We start from the raw sequence: 19894 nt of genomic DNA, 5'->3' as shown, positions 1-19894 counted from the left end.
TATTTAGTCAATATTATTTTCCATAAGTATTGATTTCATAAATATAATGTAAACCGTTTAATTGTATTGAGCATTCTTAGCATATAAGGTAATTCTTGTGTAATTGAAGAAAAATAACTTTTATAAACTTGTGGACACTTGATTTTGGGTTGAAATATTTGTAAGTTTAGACTTTGCAACGGAAAGTCAGGTCAGAGGAAATGGTGTTTCGTGTATAACTTGGAAAGTATAAATCTCTTAATCGATTTAGGTAGTAATAGGGTGCAAACAAGTAAATTGCCTGGAGGATAAAGATCTCTCAATTTGCTAAAAATGTGTGTATATTTATTAAAGGGCTGGAGTAAAAGCATGAAACAAAACGCCATGTGCTTGACGGGGCGAGGTCTCCTTCTCTGCCCCATTGTCCTCTCGCACCAATACAGATCGGCCTTTAGATAAAGTCCGTAACAGTGGCCAACAACAGGTGTCCATCGAGGCCCCAGTTTTACCCGAACGCCCCGAAAAAAAATATATTAACAATAATAAATGATGAATTTCCACTTCAATTTCAACCCCCGATGACTATAATGATGATCACACCCCCGAACAGGAAACGCTGAATCAGTCGATTAATTAAATTAAACATAACCGAATATGTGGTTCCGATGAATGACCGAGGACGAGACGAAGGAACACACGAAATCTTTGTATTCAGCTCGTTTATCTCCTCGAGACATCTGATGCTCAGATAAAAAAAGCCTTGAATATTCCTTTTGGTTCGTTCCTCCACTCCGTTTTTTTCTTCTTCCTCTCTTTTAAGGGTTTCAAATTTCTCGAAAATTGATATTATCTCGATAGCCATAAAATATGTTTGCTTTACACCTTCCCGAACACCACTCCGATTCCCTTATTGTTAAGTTTGGTAGTTTGTTGCATCTTTGATTTCATCGACGATTTCTCTCACCGTTTTCTCCATTTTAATTTTCGAACCTAATTCCTGTTTAATTAAGGTCATTTGGAGATGCGATCCCAATCAAAAATATAATACTTTTGGCCAATTAAAACACAAAAAACGCTGCGTTTCGGACCATCCGGTTTCCTTAGGTATCATTCCTTAGGCGACACTAGATTAAGGATTAAGAGATTCCCGACTGGATTTATTTATTTATTTATTTTGAGCGTGTTTTCCGTGCGGTGGTGGTATCTCACAATCGGAGATTCTGTTCAGTGTGTGTATGTGTATGGTGCATGTAGTGAGTGTAGGAAACTGTGTGATCAGACACGACCCGAATCTGAAATGATATATACCACGTTATTGTTCTTTATACGTCGGAAATAAGTGATTCTACACACGTTTCATGCTGTGCTCCGCCGACCGACCGATAACTTGTATCGGCCGGGTACTATGTGCACTGCCTTTGAAGATGCACACAATTTATATATTCAACGACTCGCATATCATTATTATCATTCAATGATTATGTGTTTTGGTACAACGGCGTTACATAAGAGGTGTCGCTCTCACTCTCTATATCTCCTCTGCATATGAACGTATACATGCACATCCATTATGTTCATCGAAAGCCATATTTACTATTTACCATCAATAGTTACCATTTGATGGATGCGCCGGGTTCATTTTCCTTCTTTTGTTCACCATTAACAAATTAACATATACGAAAATATTACTTTAATATTATCATTTATTCTTTCAGTTCTCAGTCATTACCTAGTTTCATATAAAATCGTTGATTTTCAATGCATTCATTAATTTATCATTCATTCCTCTGAACCCAATATTTAATATTTTTTCTTAATAAAATAACTGAATTTAGCCCTATGTATGTTATACAATACATTTTGTTTATTTTTAACAGTTGCAAATAAAATTACAATAATATATAATATAAATTAGTATAATTTACTATTTAAATTTTAAAATTGAAATATGATTTAATGTTATATTTCTTTATGTAAATATTTTTATTGATTTGTATAAAGAACACTTTTCTTCATAAATAAAAAGTATAAATTTGCATTCACACTTTCTAATATTATTGTAGTTTTATAAGTAAAACAAATATTTTAGTTTATCTATAGTAGACTAATACTAACGATTAATAATATCTACTGATTTTTATTTTTCGTTAATCTAGATGTTAATCTTATAGATTAATAATTTTAAAATAATTATTCATGTTTTTCTATTCCAATAGTTTTCAAATATATGTAAGAACGAGACTCTCCGTATATAATGATTAAAAACAATCAAGTTTGGAGCCATTACAGCCGAACGATAAGAGCTCGGTTATCATTTAAAGATATTGTATCAAAAATAATGTTAATGCGTTGGAACAAAAAAAAAATGGATAAATCTCTGCTCTTTATATTTTATGTGGGACGTCTATTAATAGCGACCATTTCACTCCAATATTTAACCAATTAATGGCATTTTTATCGCGGTCCGAAGCAATTTGAAGCCGAAATATGACTTATCAGATGTAGAAGTGAGGCATGTATAAAACAGCAGTGTTATACAACGAACGCACCGTAAAATTTATCGTCGAACAATAGCTCAGTAGTCAGTGAGATTTGAAGGAGTACAGACGTGTTTTACATGTTTCAGTGCCAGTGTTAGAGGCTCTTCTAGTGCGACTTAAGTATATTTTTGGACGACTGTTTGTTGTTTCTTTTCGTTTAGTTTTTTTGTTTATGAAAATTATTCTTGAAAAGTGATGCGATCTTCATAATTGCACGTGAAACATTCATGAAATATAAATAATAATTGCAAATTATTGTTTTGTAATTATATAAGTGTGACGAATAGTTTTTTATTAAGTGAAGTTATTTATTGGTTGATTAGAATCGGTGCATTGCATATGGAATATGCAAAGAATGTTGGAAACATCGTCGCCACACAGCAATGCGAGTATTTGTAAAAGTAATTGATTAATTATATAATATATTAGATACTATGATATGTTTGTTAACCGCTTAACTTAAAAGATTTTATTTTTTGCATAATCTTAAAAGCATGAGAATACTCGTGTATCATGAAAATATCCTGTTTATAATTTTAAACAGCAAATACACTATGAATACGTAAATAAAATAATTGATGACGATTTAGTAACTACAGTAGTCACAGAGACTAATGGATATGCCAATAATAAATTAGTGAAATTACTGTTTGCAATAATCTATATTCATAATAAAGTGAAATTCAGCAATAAAAAAAATAAAAATATGGACACTCTCTTACAAAACTATTGTTATTATATGGGTATTCTTTTTAGTACTAAACATTTTCATTCAGAAAATCATTATTTATAGTATGTTGTAGTTAGAAGATCTAATTAGGAAATTAAGTAATTAAAATTGTATATTAAAGGTATTTATAATTGTTATATTAATGGATATTAATAATATATCTGCAATTGCTTAAAAGTTGGTTGTTGTTAGAATCTTTAATTTTCTAATATCTCTTTATAAGTCGGAAAGTCCTTTGTATTTTATTATGCAATAAATTTTGTTTATTGTGTCCGTATGTTATTTAATATTTAGTTTAATTACTTTTTGGTTATTTGAATTTCAAATGTTTTGCGGAAATGCATATATGATAGATGATACAGGTAGTAGATAAACAATCTAGTATTGAAATGTACAAAGGTGCAATCGATGAATCGTCCATGAAATCGTCGTGCATTGGTTTTGCCTGGAGGCGATAATCTATTTTTAGGCTACGCTATTATCGCAGAAGATCATCAACCGATTTTCGATATCAATCGTTTAGAATCCATTAAATATTTTCGCTGCGACCGGCGATAAGCAAGAAACGTGTATTCTTGGCCTGAACTTTTCTATTCCTACCAGTGATTAGAATCAGCTTCGAATGCATACACGCATTTCATACACAATCACCTGGGCAACTCTTATCTTCCAACATTATCGAAATACCAAATAACAATATTGCATATCTGGGTATGTCGATCTCCTTTTTTTTCGAAACAGACGTAACGCATTTGTCATTACACTGTTTTCGTTCCGTATAGATAGTTGCAGTAATTTATTAATAACAAATTATTTGTTTTGCAATATTCAATTTCATTTCGCGACAGCCGACGCAGAATCGAGCATATGTTCATTATATTACGTGCATGCATTAAATTGAAAGTTTGCGTCTGTTTTAATGGTAGATAACATCGTTTTGCTTTATTTCAAGTAATTACATTAAATTGAATTTGCTACGAAACACTGCGTTTATTATATTCATACTTTTTTTTTGTACATTCGTTGAAGCCAATTTACTTAGTACATATTTTACTAATTGAATTTCCAACGTGAGCTAACATTTAATTATGTAAAATAAATATTGCATTAACATCTTTTAAAGGTGAAACTTAGGTCAATACACTTTGACTATTACTATCCGATTTGGATGAACGTTCATATATTCTATTACAAATGTTACTAACATTACTTAAGTATTGATATTATTATGACTAAAATTGATTTAAAGAAAGTCAATTGATTGCATTTTCAAAATATTTAAATTATTTTTTTCTAATTATTATTAAGTATTTATTTATATTTATTTGTTTCAGGTAAGCATCCAATTTTAAATCTTTCGAATAACGGAGTAAATAGTAAGTAAACATATATATTCGACTGTTTTGTATTTACAATGCGTTACAATTAACTACCCATTAGATATAGTTATGATACCTACATATTACATCTTGTATAGAGTCGAGGTTGAAATGTTTGTCAAGTATTGGTAAATAGATGGAAAGATTTCACATATTTCCGATATCTAACGACCCCTGATCTAGCTTATCATGTTTAGAAATTTTGCTTCAAGTATGTTGAACTTCAATATCGATTCAATAAATTGCATTTTATATCAATGTTTATTTTTCTTTGCTTTTAATACATTTCAGAAGAAATCGTAATTATGTTTATGTAAATCTTCAATAAAAGATAAATCATCGAAATTCAACATATTTTTAAACTGGGCTGTTCTTTAAACAGAAATATTTTTATCATATCAATTTTTATTTTTTACTCTAATTCAGGAATCAAATATAATTATATATAAATATAATTGATATCAGTATCATTCTATAATCACTACTACACTTCAATTAAAAGTTAATAATTAATACAATTTTTATCAACGATATATAAAATTGCTGTTGCAATTTGGGCTGTTCTCATATTACGAAATACTTGATTTGTATTTTGTAAAGGATGTAATAAGTAAATTTTGAGATATTGGAGTATCAAAAATATTTGAAAAATGCGATAATTAAAAAAATGATGGCAAAGAAATAAATGTAAATAGTGTTTATTTATATATGTATCGAATGAACTGGAAATGTCAAGTATCAGTTAATAATGCAGTTCGTCGTTAATATTATCAGATATGGTAAATGAACAATGCAGAATAACGACCCCATTCGCAGGATATCAGTTCTTGTAGGTGTCTGGGAATGAGACATGGATATATAGAATTGGTTCTCCGTTGTTATGATTGGGAACGTTTGTGTTTTGATGGCGAACGAAGGAGAGTGGATAGTAGTAGTAGCAGCAGCAGAACAGAGTGGAGTGGAGTGAGCGGAATGGACGTATGGGTAGGTTAGAGTGTGCTCGTACAATGGATAGCAGTTCTCTGGCCCGAGGCTGAGCTCTAATTCAATTATTCCCAAGATTAGTAGTGAGTGTAACAGTTGAGAGTTTGGTTCGTGTAGTCGCGCGTCCGTTCGCCGCCGTCGCCGCCACCCCCGATCCACGGTTGCCGCGTCTCCGGAGTCTCCATCGTCGCTACCGCCTTTAGTCGTCGGCGGTTGCCGCGCGTTATATTATTTCTGGCTGGGGGTGGCCGATATCGGGGGCGTTTATCGGGGTTGAGAAACAGAGCAGCGACGCAGAGCGTCTTTATCAGCGGCGGACCTCTCCGTCGCGACGCTTATCGCGTCGGGCCAGCACCAGAGCATACATGTTATCAGCGAGCACCGCCACTATTAGAATATCTAAATATCCTTAGCTCTCTTCGCGCAATGTACGGCCGCGATAAGCGCGCTGCCTTATTTATATTCATCAATGCTGTTGGTTATCAGTTATGAGCAGAAACGTTGTTATTAGTTATGTATCACGGCACAATGCATCGCCGCAGACTTACGTGAGTCTCCAACGTATTTCATCATACATCAAAAAAGGTATTACCACTGACTGTCGTCTTTTTCATATGTTATGACAACCATGAAATGACACATGAACAGGGCTGACAGGACTTTTAATATATTTAATAAATCATCAAATATTTAAATTAAATGACATGAGACATGTGACAAACTGTACATAACAGAGTTGATACAACTTACAAAGTTTTATGTCATATAGTGTGAATACAACTTAAGGTGCATATTGCGAATGTGTAAATGATGTAATTATTTATTATTTCTAAGATCTTCTTAAGTTTTGTCTGCATATCACTAATTATATAAAACATAAACCTATATTAATATATTCTTAAAATCAATATTTCTATTTTGAAGTATAATTTATTTTCTATTTATAAATATTGCTGTAATAATAGGTGATATTTATAAGCAAGTTAATTTGCATTTGTAAAATACACGTAAATCCAATCACTGTAATTTTTATTCATCTACTCGTACAACTGGTGCCATTTCGTAGAACGGAAAATGTATTGTAAATATAGTTTGTAGTCGTTAAGTCAAGTATCATGTAAGAAGTAACCAGCTTTATAAGATTCACGGAAATTCCGTTGTTTTTTTTTTATTACAGAGAAAAACGATGTTATTCTAAAGTACGTGGAAATGTTCTCTTTGTTATCACCAAAAACTCCTTAGTACGTCGTTATCGCAGCAGAACCGTATGACTCATATCCATTGGACGAACAATGAAGCCGATTAACTGATTGTGTTATTGAATTGATTACGTGCACTAAAAGCAACAAGAATGGTGATGCGGTTGGGGGAAAAAAACGCACTTTGAGAAATTGTTCTCCGAAATGTGGTAAACAGTCGTCAAGTTTCCCATGCCGTTTCGCAATCGCATCGCACCGTTTATGATAATCCGACGTGACGTGACGAAATAAATGTAACTACATTTCAAAATATTTAAGTCTCAATTTCACACCACTTTCTACATCTTATTATATATATAGGTACATAGCGTTGATTTTATATGATTTTAATAAGGTCAAATTCACAAACGTGGAGAATAGAAGTATCACGAACTTCAAATCAACTTACGAAATGAACTAATACAAATTATTTATAATTCAAACAATTAATTGGGTTTAATTTGAATATATACTAGTTCTAGCTAGAAAAGCAATTAAAAAATAATAATCGCAGTGAACTTGCCTTTGTTCGGTCTCAATTCCCATGATACGAAATTGACTGTACATCTTTACTTTGTACATGATGAACAATGGGGAAATCTGAGTTTGGGCTTAAACCTAATTACATTTTTTCTCTCTTTATAAGTTGGGAATGTTATTTAAATGGCAACAATTCGTTAAATATGGTTACGTTTGTGATACTGTTAGAAATGGAAAACAGACGAGCAAGAGGAAAATAAAAAACTAGTCCAACGTATCCGGAGCTATCTTGATGGATGCCGAATAGTTTTGGGCTTATATGAAAGAGAGCGGCTAAATTTAAAGCAATGCTTATATTATGTTAAATTCTTGGAAACGAAAAAGTGAAGCTGCTGTTGGATGGAGTGTGTTGCAAACTTGACGAGAGACAAATGCATTTATGAATAATCTCAAATCTTAATTAACTGTTGTTAGCTTAATTCAAAATCTGCATCCTGTATTATTAACATAACATGTTTTTTTTTTAAATATTACAAAAAAAAAATCATTTTATACTGACAGATGCTCCACATATTAATACATACATTTACTGTTTGCTTAATCAAATACAATTCTAAATTATTTTTTTTATGCTATTTTCAACATTAATATATAATTGTTGTGTTCAATGATTGATATTTATTCATTGAAGGAAATCTTATATTTTGCGTAGTTTATAGACCAGGAAATACAGGCGTAACCAACTTTTATATATTTGGGAACCGGTTTCTGGAATGTAAATATTTAATTACTGAATTACACAATTTTTCGTATTTAAATCTTGGAATTAATTTGTGATAAACTACAAGTTCGACGTTCAAGCTTTTCAAAATGAAAACCTAATAGTAATAGTTTTATCACAAATAATTCGAGAATTATATGTTAAAATATATATTTTAACTGGTTTGTGTTTAAAAAAGATATTGGGTAAAAGAGCATGAATAAAAAAATCAATTAAGACAAAAATTGTAAATGTGTTAGATGAGGGAATAAAGGATGTAATAACAATTGCAATCGATGGTATTCAGGCGTTATTATATTGTCGAGGAGGATATCGCTAATAAAATGCAAGTGCAGAAGTTTGACGTGGGGGAAGGATCGGAGGTGGCGGATGGTGGATGGAAGCGGTGTGTTTGGAGGAGAGAGTAAGAGGCGGAAGTGTGTCCTATCGTCGATCGGCGTTAATGACATAATCGTAACCGTCGGGAAATATCGCGACGGTTGTAGACGGCTGGCAAACGCGCATCGAGATTTGACATGTCTCCATTTTATAGGGGCGCGCACTTTAATGGCTTTCGATTATATTGGATGAACAGTTTTATTCGCCGCTTGGCTTTCATATAATAATCCCTCCATAAAAACGCTCCACATAATAGGACGATCAATTATTTGATTAACCAATTTAACACAGCGCTCCATCTATGCACATACATTAATTGATTTACCTTTTATCCTCTGCATTATTTCATAATTGATTTCATAATTACTTTAGACATCAACATCATATTGAAAACGATTTCATTTCGGCTAGGCTTCATACACACCATGCGTGACATCAGTTATTAAAAATTGCCAGCTATACCAACAATATACGTATGTCATCGGATGTTGATGATTTATCATATACCGAAATTGAGTTAAGATATGTTTCTATAAGTTTATTTATACTCAATATTTATAAAATGATACTTAAATTATATCAATGAAATAAATCAGTTTCTACTGTTATTAGATGAAATTCAACAATTCACTTATAAACTCGAAATTCAAATAAAAAATCAATTACAATTAATTACATCTTCTTTGTAAATGTATATTATGGGTTGTGAAAATGTTGCAAGGATAACCGGTGCATATTAGAACAAATGGATGGAATTTTGTGCATAATTGCAACGGTTTTAGGATAATCGTAACAACAACAAACTTCAAATGTTTGGAATTTAATGTTGTTTTGAAGTTTGTTGTTTATAATTCGTGTCGCATAACTGAAAGATCCAGAGGCGACAATTGCTGAGAAAAGGAAGAGCGCAAAGTTTTTGAGGGAGTGGTTCTCCTCAAGATGATCCTTGCCATATTAGGAAAGAACGAACTAGACATCTGATATGAGTTTGAATTTCACTTGTACCAAATTAGGAAAATGATCGGTAAAAAAGAAGTTTCTGGTGCGGGAGAGTGAGAGAAATGGAATAAAAAAAAAGGGAAAGAGAGAGAATCGGAGGAGTAGAAGATGGAAACAAAAGGCGTGGTGTGTTTTAGGATGGCGGACACGGCGTTGTATCCTCATGAATATAACATAAGAGAAGTTTTCTGCACGGCGGAGCGGTGCGATGCGATGCGATACCTTGCGATGCGATACGATACGTTGCAATGCGATGCTATGTGCTATGCTATGTGATGCGGTACGGTGCGGTGCATTACGCGCTGCTGCAGGTCGTATCGTCGCCGTTATCTCTTTGCAGCAGCCGCCATATTACTTTCTTATCTACGTGTCTCGTTTCCTACTTCCAGGTCGTATCTCTGGCGCTATCGGGCCGCATGCAGGCCCGTATATACCCTCTCTCGGCCCGCTCCCGGCCCGTCCCAGCCCGGCCCGTGTGGCCCGTGGCCCACATATATACGTGCAGATAACGCGGATTAAACTTTTTCAACTGATAAACTCTATCGCGAATAGTAGTTACCTCACTTTTGCATACGAATTGTCACTAATACCCGGTTGCGCAATTTATATTTACGCTGTATTTACTCTTTTACGTATATCTTGCATAATGCCTCGACCATCGTAAAGTGCACTCCGTTTTCTGCGAGCAGACACAAAAGGAACAAACACAAATCGCGAGAGGAAACAAAAATATCTTTGCATAGATAGCTTCAAGCTTCAAATCTGATCATACATTTTTTACTCATTACCAAAAATTTCGCACTGTCTCGAGTACTAAAAATAAAGATTATTAAATTATAATATATACATATAAGCTTAGATATATGTACAAACAAGAATTACATACAAGAAAAAAAGTCTGTTTGTCTACTATTTAAATTATGATTTTTATTGCAAAAATTAGATTTAAAATATAAATTAAAGTTATATATACATAGATAAGTTATTTCATACTATATTGTATGTAAATTAATCATAACTTAAAACTTTAGATAATCATAAATTTAATTAATTTCTTGGAATTACCTCTTCATTAAAATTACATTTTTTTTACATATAGCAATATAGTTATTAATTTTATTCCTTTGCAAGAAAATACATTTATCGAGTCGTAATTAAACCATGTAATGTTAATTATAATATACATTATGTAATAGTTGCATGTATTTTCGGATACAATAACTTTAAAACATGTCCGATTGTTTGATAATGGAAAAAGAATTTTAAATGAAGTTTTAGATGGTATAGAAAATGCAATGGTAATTTTATATTTGTTAATACAGCACGCGACTGCTTACTCATTAGACTGTGTATTAATATTCCGAACATACGTATTGTAAATAAACCGTAAATCTAGTTTCGAGCAACGTAATTACATATTAATTGATAGACTTAATAGGATCCGTAATTGGAATACTAATGGCTGTTATATTTCAATAGAAGCGCGGACTTTTTTTTAATTGAATTATTGTTGTATATATATATATAAATGTATGTGTGTGTGTATATGTATGTATATTCATGTGTGGAGAGCGCTGTTTGAACGGTGGAATTAACGATTTCTATCGGGATCGTAAGTATTGTTTTCCTTTTGGAAACGGAATAAGGACGAATGTGTGGCCATGGAATGCAAACAAGAGAATACGATGCAAGATATGTATGTCTTCAGACGGAATAGTTGGAAGATATGGAGATAAGTGCAATGAGAATGGTGTCCGTGGTATATTCAAGCGAAGTAGATAAGATTACTTCGGCCGCATGGAAACTTAGTCCGCACTTACCTAGATAAACCCGGCACATGTATGAAAAGTTGCAGTTTATATCTCGTATGAGGAACTGGAGTTGGGTGCATCGGGTATAAGTTTCATGTGTGGCTGCCTCCGCGGTTTTTCGTCGATGATAAAAATATGTGTGCGGCATAACCGAAGGCGCCTAGGATATCAAAACATTGACCGGTTCTTCGGAGAGCAGCATTCACAGTGTTTGCACAGTTTATACACATGGAACACACAGACACATACACACACCATATCAAGATAAATTATTCCGCGGAGATTTGGGTCAGAGATTGCTCGGATTGTGGCGGCAAAGTTTACATAACTGAAATAGAAAATAATAACTACAAATCTTTGAAGGAAGAGGATGAAGGAGATGAAGAAGTGAGCAAAAAAAAAACATAAGACCGTAAGACTTTTAGTAGTTTCGGTTAATCAAAATCTCTAGTTGCTGTGCGAGGTAAGAGACCAATGTTGTTGCCTAATTAAAGTAGTGAAGAGTTAGTTGGCACCGGTGAGGTATCTAAAGTGATAGGTGAATTGACAGCTCCCAGACGATGCTCATTACGGTTGCGAGTTTATCGTGATTCGGGACCGCTTAGGAGGTGACTGCCAATCAAAGAGGAGGAGGAGGCTCCGATAATTGATTTCTTCATTTTCCACCTTTTAAAATAAAATTAACTTTATCGATGCACAATCGCAGCCCGTGATAAAACCAGAGTTCCAGTCTAGACGACGAATCACACTCATATAAGTTTGTATATATATACACACAAGTATATAATGATGCATTGGCATTGAAACCATTATTTTCTTTTTTTGTATATTTCTCCTCCACTGCTCTTTTCCTTCTCGGTTTTCCGCTCATTGCTTGTATTTAAAGTGCTCCGTTGCTGCTCCAACAACCAAACACAGACTCTTTATCAGATCTGCTAAACTTATCATTACAGCACATAAGTGCGGCTAATCAATACATCGAAATCATTACATAAATGCATACGCTTCAGGGAATATAAACAACTATAAATCATCATCTTCGGTGCACTTAAACATTCCAGTTCGAAACAAAAAATCCAGTTTATTATCAGCTGATGTGGGTGTTTCGCTTAGAGCCGTTTCGAGCTCAACTTCGTAACTCCATTTATGATCGAACTGTCGTCCTTCAAATTTGCATTAACCAGAAACTTGCGATTAATTGATTTAATATGTTTATTCCTTTTTTCTTCTTCTACTATTAATAATCAATAACTAATGCCATTTGCATAATTCAACAGTTATAACATGCGTCCATTAATGCGTGGCGATTTCAATCATCTGGTGATTCGATTTATCAAAATCGAAATTTACATCTTAAAAGCTATTTCACTTCCATTGGGAGCAATAAATCCAAAGATTTCTATCTATTTTTCTCGATGTTCAATCTCTTAAGATTATTGCAACGAAAAAACCCAACGCCCAGAGCGCATCTTACAAATTCCGATTTAATGACACAAACATCGTTCGCATCTGCATTATTAATTACATAATTGATTTAATCGAAATGCATAATTAAAATTACTGCAGTTATTCCATTCATTTATTTAAACCAAAGGCCTTTTTTATTACTTGTTTCACCAAATCATAATATTTATGTTCCTTTGATTTTATATGAAAATTAATTTTCTTGAAATTATATTAATTACTTTTTACTATATTTTGGTTCTTGTTCTTTCATAAATACATACTAAATTATTTTACTTTCATGAAATTCATAACTTTAGTAAAATTTACTGATTTTAATTACATCCAACTTTATTATTCCTAATAAATTTCTATGAGTCATATAAAATTTAGGATACTGTTTGTTATTCCTAATCAATATATGCTTCATGAGTTATAAATTCAAATAGGAATGCATCGACTTCTCAGTAATCAGATAAATCCTTAAGACTATATTTTTTATTACTGTCCTCTTCCTTTCTCCGGTTCGTTTTGTCAAGCCGGGAGATCACGATCCATATCGGAATTAACATAAAGAATAGTCTTCGGTTGAAAATACGCGTCGTGAAAAATTGAACGTCTTTTTACTTTTTGTTTATATAGAATTATACATGCATTTGATAATTTAAAGTACAATTGGTAAATAATTATGAAAAAAAATAGTGGTTTTTAGTTTATCCCTCCGCAAATTGTATCTATTTTTAGTCCTGAAATATCGAGTCCAAGGTTAGTGGGGCTCATGAAACGTATTAAAAATGTATGAGAAAGCATGAAAAGAATCTGAATATCCTTTGAAAACTGTTATATTTTTCTTCTTAATATTGAGTGAGTCTATATGCTGCGTATACTATATACTTACCGTTTTAGGTTTTTCGGTCAATGGTCAAATTAGGAAAAAATCCATTAATATAATCAATTTAAAAATAAGAGATTCATAAATTCAGGTGTTACATTTAAGGAAAATGAGATTTATTTAAGTTTAAAATATATGAAATATCTAAGTTTATTATTTTTGTCACGTATTAATGTAACTTGATGTAAATTACAAATTTCTAAAGTTTAATGTTATTTTCAAAGATTATATCAAGATGAATAGTTTTTGTATTGCATTTAATCGAATGGATTTGAAAATTTTCATTCCGGTCCTGTGGTTATCGGCGAGGGAGTGTACGATCTCGACCAAAGTCCCAACCCCAACAGAAACGTATAGCGATTTTAATCGCAGCCTCTGCTTATCGACAAATATTATACAGCTTTAAAAAAAAGCCCTCTCGAAATGTGTGTGGTTCTGTTTTGTTTGTCCGATAACGTAACTCGTTATAAATCTCCTTATAATTAATGACTGCACCTAATGACGAGCCTTTTTACTTCTCTCAGAAAACAACATTGAATTTGGAAATACAAAAAAAAAATAATGATTTCGATGGAAATGTTCATAGAGTTGCGTGTTGTGTGTGTCTATGTATGTATGAACAAACTGCGTTTGTGGTTCATGTGTGTATTGCCATTTCGGTGAAATATTATAATGCAAATTTCATTAATAGAGGCGATGTCGGTGATAATAACAATAAAAAGAGCAGTTCGTGTGAAAAATCCCAGATACGAACGGTATACATGTGCATATCTGGCTAATCAAAAACTGCACATGGCTGCACTCTCTCTGTTCGAATCCAGATCGTGACCTACCACGTTACATTATCTCAATTTTGGTTATTCCCTGTTCCCATCATTATATTTTATTTTATTTATAGTATGTAATAAAACTTAATTGATGCGCACCGATTTATGCACGGCCTCTTCCTCCAACATCGTTCCTCTTTTTCTCTCTTTCTCCTTCACTCTTCATCATTCCATGGAACCGCACATACACGGAACCAGACCGCTAATTAGCCGTGCAACTTTGCCCACCCCTCCCCCGCCGATTACGAAACCGTTTAGTCGCCGCTTCCTTTTGGCAGGCACGAAATGCCCCCCGACATCGATCATAAAAATTCGCATTGCACGTAGCTCCATGCCACCCATCTTCCATCAAACCATCCATACTTTCCACATATATGCACTTTCTCCTTCAAGAAAATTATGATCACCAATAACTTCACATCACAGAAATCCGTCATTAGACATAGCAACTATTGTTCGGAAAGTAAATCGTCGATAAAACCTTGTTTTTCTTTAAATTATGATATTTTAAAATAAAATTATTAAATATAATTTCAACCTTTGTTTGCATTAATGACACGATTATATCAATATTTCCTACTGATAACAGAGGCATGCACTTGTAGCAAGATCAGAACAAATAAGTTGAACAAAATCATTTATTACGGCAATTTATATAGACAATAATGTTAGATTAATAATAATGTAATTGTTTTAAGAGAATGCAATTCAAATATCATACTTTTTTAGTTATATAATAAACATACATATTAAATACATATTGCAATAAATACATAATTTCTATTTATATTATGTATCTTTAATTTGTATAATAACATCTTAAATATAATAAATAGATATGTAATAAATAAACATTAGTTGATGAAGTTTTTATTAAACATGCAGTGTAGAGCAGCAACGTAGAAGGTGTTTGGGATTCAATTGTCTCCTGTATGGTACGGTGGATTGAAGGATGCAGTTAGTTTCAGTACGTATATAACGTTGTATGCGACGAGTGAGCGCGTTATCAGATTTCTAGTGAAGTCTCCTAGGCCAATTAACATAATTATAATTATTCTCCGAGTGTCAGCCGGTGTGTCATGTGATTGCCCATCTCGGAGTGGAGCTAACAAGGCTGTCCACACCTGCCTTCCAGCTTATCAATCTGCAATCGGTACTCCACTCGTTAACTCGACCATTGCACTGTGAACAACACGAAAAAATCTCAACGAGACAACTTCATAAATCTATGTTCTTCTTCACCCGAAAATAACGATCGATCGAACGGATACAACCGCACTATCCGTCTTATTTTGACGTCCACTCCACATATCATTTTATGAATTATTTATCACCGTTTCGATATTTATCGCGCGTTTAATCGAAGCTCCTACTATACACTTTTCTCTTCTATATATACCTCTGTATGTGTATATACGTATAATAAATACATAGTCAGAAGGAACTAAAGCTGTATCCTACCTGCGAGTGACTTGCTATGAATTGGTAATATCGAAACAAGTCATCGATATACCCATTTTAATTATTCATACACATGGCTTAATGTACGGTTGAGTATCTTAATCGATTGTAGCTAATAACTTAAGAGGACCAGCATGTAGTACTAATGTCCTGGAGGCATGGGCGGGCATCCAGTAGCCGCCTATTAACGCTCAGCTCGTAGCTACTGGTATATATATTCAGCCTCATTTTTATCCACTTTCCATACGAATGCACGTCCATATCTATCTATCTCCCTTTGTGGTCGTCGTATCTCTGGGACTTCTTCTCGTCCTTTCGCATTTCGTTTTTCTACCACTATGTTTAGATCGCATAGATTCGCCGTTTTGTATGTACGCCATGTGAGTGTATGAGCGCGGCGCGTTATCTCAGCTTCACTAAATCACATTCAAATTATTCTGATTTTATGATCTGATACCGCCGCCGCCGCTCGTAAAATTGATAAATGCTTTTTGATTGTTTGATTACCAACGGAATTTTCATATTTACCACCAAAAACGAAAAAAAAAACACAAAAATGCATATACCTACCATTATTATTTGCTCTAATAGCTTACAAAATTTAAAGCTCAACATCCAAAGAAACAATTCTCATCCCTTTATTCTTTAATAAACTTTTCGGAATGAGACTATACATTGTACCTCCTGCTCTTTCTTTCTTCCGTATTTTATTTTTACTTGTTTTTTTTTTCTTCCCCGCATCGGATAAAATCTGATGAAATTTATGAAAGTCGATCATATCGCGAGCAACTTTACGATTATTTGCTCCTTAAATGTATCTAATTATTATCTGGGTAGGAATAATCTATGGCAAAATCTTATTTATAAGTAAACGCATTCGCATTTTAATGGCCACATTTGGTTACAAACTGTTTTCCGGAAGTTACTGCAAGCCATCAATGCAGATCAAACATTAATTTACCTCTTTCATTAACAACGAATGCATCATTCAAATCGTTTCAAATTTATCTGTGCAATTTATTGATGCATCGAAAATATAAAAATCCTTAGCGCTGTATAATTTTATCATGGAAATGATTCGATATTTACGAGGTATTTTAAACTAACATATATCTAACATTTTTAACTAATCATTGCAAAATCAATTCATAAAATTAGTATAACACAAATATTCTATTGTATAATGTACAGATGTACATGTAAGTGAAAAAATATTGGAATGTGATAATTGAGGCTATTGACCCAAGAAGTGCATGCATGGTGCAAAATGCATGCGGTGTTTGAAAATAGATGTATATAAATTCAAATTATTCAGAGTTTCATTTGTTATGTAAGTGGGTTTTTGTTATTTTTTAGTTGTAAAATGTTTTGCAAACGAACGAAGGTAAGGAACAAAAATAGTAAGATGCGAGATAATTAAAGCAGAGAAGGCAAGAAGGAACGTTTTACATAGGTGTATCGAGTGTTGATCTGTTGTTAAGTCAGGCATGGGGCAATAAGAAAGGTAATCTGGAATGGAACGTCTGTCCTTATCATCGACAAATATCAGTTTATCTGGGCCAGACTAATGCGAGTCTAGGAATCCATTTTAAAAATAACGCGTAAACGAGCACAAATGGCGTGTATACCCCATCGTCCGTCTGCACGTCCTCCTCTTCTCTCCACCTTTGTCCATCCCGTTCCGTCGTCGTCTCGTTTTGATAATTAGAACCGGTGCCGCGATAAAAATTTAAATATGGGACGCCTCAATTTGTACGATGCTCCATGTTAATGGGTAATAAATGGCATGGGTTGATAAGGGTCGGAGGACGCGGAGATAGAAAACCAGAAAAGAGTGGAAATAATGGAAGTAGATCTTGGAAAGATGGCATCCTCAATTCTGAGCTGTAGGGTGGATAGTAAAAGCGCAATATAATTATGAGCGATGGCCGTGCGGATAATTATAAATCAATGTCTTATGGTAATGTGATCTATAGATTCCATCGTTTCGGAGGTTTCTCCTCTTATGCACGTGCGTCTCTGTCTCTCTGAGTGTATAAGAGAGGAAGTTATAAATCGTTTCGAATCTAAAATTGATCTGCGAATTCTATCCGCATTAAAATCAGTGGGCACACCTCTGTCATCCGCAGACATTGGACGCGATATCGACCTAACCCGGGCGCGACTTTTTCCAAAAGGTTTTTAGCAAGAGATAAGGTGAGAAATGTGTTAAGGGATGATTAAAAGGCCGAGGCGTCGCTGCAGCAGCAGATAAGGGCCCCCGCGCGCCGGCATACACTTTATTCCTTTGCGCACATATCTCGATTGTACCTCAATCATTAGCCTGTCTCCCTCTGTGTGAATGGTGGAAGTTACTAATCACCTGTGCTTCCATGAACCGACATCCCTTCTTAATAATAACCGGGATAGCAGCTACCGCTCCAATAACGATAACGCGACCATTTCGTTATATACATTTAACATCCCTCTCTCTCTCTCACACTCACTCTAAATCGCATTCTCTCTTTTTTTTCTGGTGTGTCTCTCGGATTAATCCTCACAGAAAATGCATTCATAGTTCATATCTCATATCTCGGCTAATGGGAATCGTTTTTCATTTCTCTCCCAACACCAGAAACCTCTTAATACACATCTCCCTCCTATCTCAATCAATTATTGAAACTGATAATGGTGGCGTCGCCTCATCCTCTCCGATCCTCTTAACACTCCTGCTTTTCTTTCCTTCCTTTCTTTCTTTTTACGATCGAACATTATTTATGTAGAATTCAGCCGACGTAATAACACTAAAATGAACATTACACGTCCAAGGACGTTGATTCCAATAACCGCAGGTAGAATAGGTTACGGATAACGTACAAATATCGTTAATTAATATTAGTTTTTTTTTCTTCTCTTTCTTAATGATTGATAAAAACAGATCGACGTTCCATTTATTCCGCCTGCATCTAATCAAGTGGAGTGCTTTTAGATTTCTTCTAAAATCCTCTCGCATATTTTCTGGCATTAATATTAACCGCACGCACATGCTCATATCCACTTAAAATAAAGGAAAACGATAACCATCGAGTGTTCTTAACTCTTCCACAACACAAATACGCCGAGGCAGGCAGTGTGTGTTCAATGATTATTGGCGCCGAAGATCTTAAAGTGCCCGACATAGTTATATTCCTCGATAAATAAAAGCACGGAACTCGAACGTAAGCTAGATTTTGATAAAGGTCACTATAAATACCGTAGAAATCTTCTTTTAATCAATTAATTTTAACTTTTACTGTTGATGCTCGTTTTTTTTCTTTTCTCTCTCTCTCTTCAATTTATTTATTTACGTGTCTTTTCTATTTTTATTTTATTTCATTTTTTACTCAGGCAGCGGCAGATAGCGATTGCTTTGCGGCATCCAAGTATGAAAATCACTTACAGAAAATTCTGGAATTCAATTAGTACACTCCACCACTAAAACGATAATTAAATTAAATAATTTCGAGTATATTCCATATGTCGTTGAAGCGCAATCTCACGTATTTCTTTGGTTTTTTACCTGAATTAGTTTTAAACGCAATTATAATTCCAGTATTTTGCTATTCTATATTTTCCTTTTAAAGATGGTTTTTGGATGTACGATTTTAAAAATCTATTGAAGAAATATAATTTTGCAAATTTGTATGCTTGACGTGACGAGATATGTATGGTATTTGGTATGTAACATGTGAAGCACCTGGTCCGTTCAATTCTAATAAGATTCCAATGTATTTGATTATCTCGACGTTGCATTCTCTATATTTGCCTTGATAAAAGTGCGTTAACACCTGAAGGAATGGCTGGGTGTATATTTGATGGCGCGCGAAATACAAAGAGACATTGCTCCTAATTGTATTGGGCGTTTAGCATACAATAGCAGCCTTCGCCATATATATACGTCGGCAGTGATTTTTTAATGTAACCTGAAGCGAACAGATTACGCAATCTGCGTTG

General features: G+C 33.8%; 1 protein-coding gene across 9 annotated transcripts in view; it reads left to right on the top strand.

Moving 5' to 3' along the window:
- Positions 1-19894, top strand: part of LOC108564288 (zinc finger protein ush) — a 103600-nt gene that overhangs the window by 77853 nt on the left and 5853 nt on the right. The window contains exon 1 of one of the 9 annotated variants that reach the window (XM_017923310.1): positions 2851-2920. The exons of 5 other annotated variants lie outside the window; for them this stretch is intronic. In XM_017923310.1, the coding sequence (XP_017778799.1) occupies positions 2866-2920 (55 nt within the window). In that variant the 5' untranslated portion in view covers positions 2851-2865. Of the gene's footprint in view, positions 1-2850; positions 2921-3897; positions 3961-5592; positions 5613-5682; positions 6198-19894 lie in introns of those variants that run through there. 3 more of the 9 variants (XM_017923347.1, XM_017923324.1, XM_017923302.1) reach the window with 3 other exon arrangements.

This window comes from Nicrophorus vespilloides, unplaced genomic scaffold (genome assembly GCF_001412225.1).
Source record: "Nicrophorus vespilloides isolate i.1.1-1 unplaced genomic scaffold, Nicve_v1.0, whole genome shotgun sequence".
In the NCBI taxonomy this organism is placed as follows: Eukaryota; Metazoa; Arthropoda; class Insecta; order Coleoptera; family Silphidae; genus Nicrophorus; species Nicrophorus vespilloides.
Note: the sequence above shows the minus strand (reverse complement) of the source record. Positions and strands in the feature narration are given on the sequence as shown.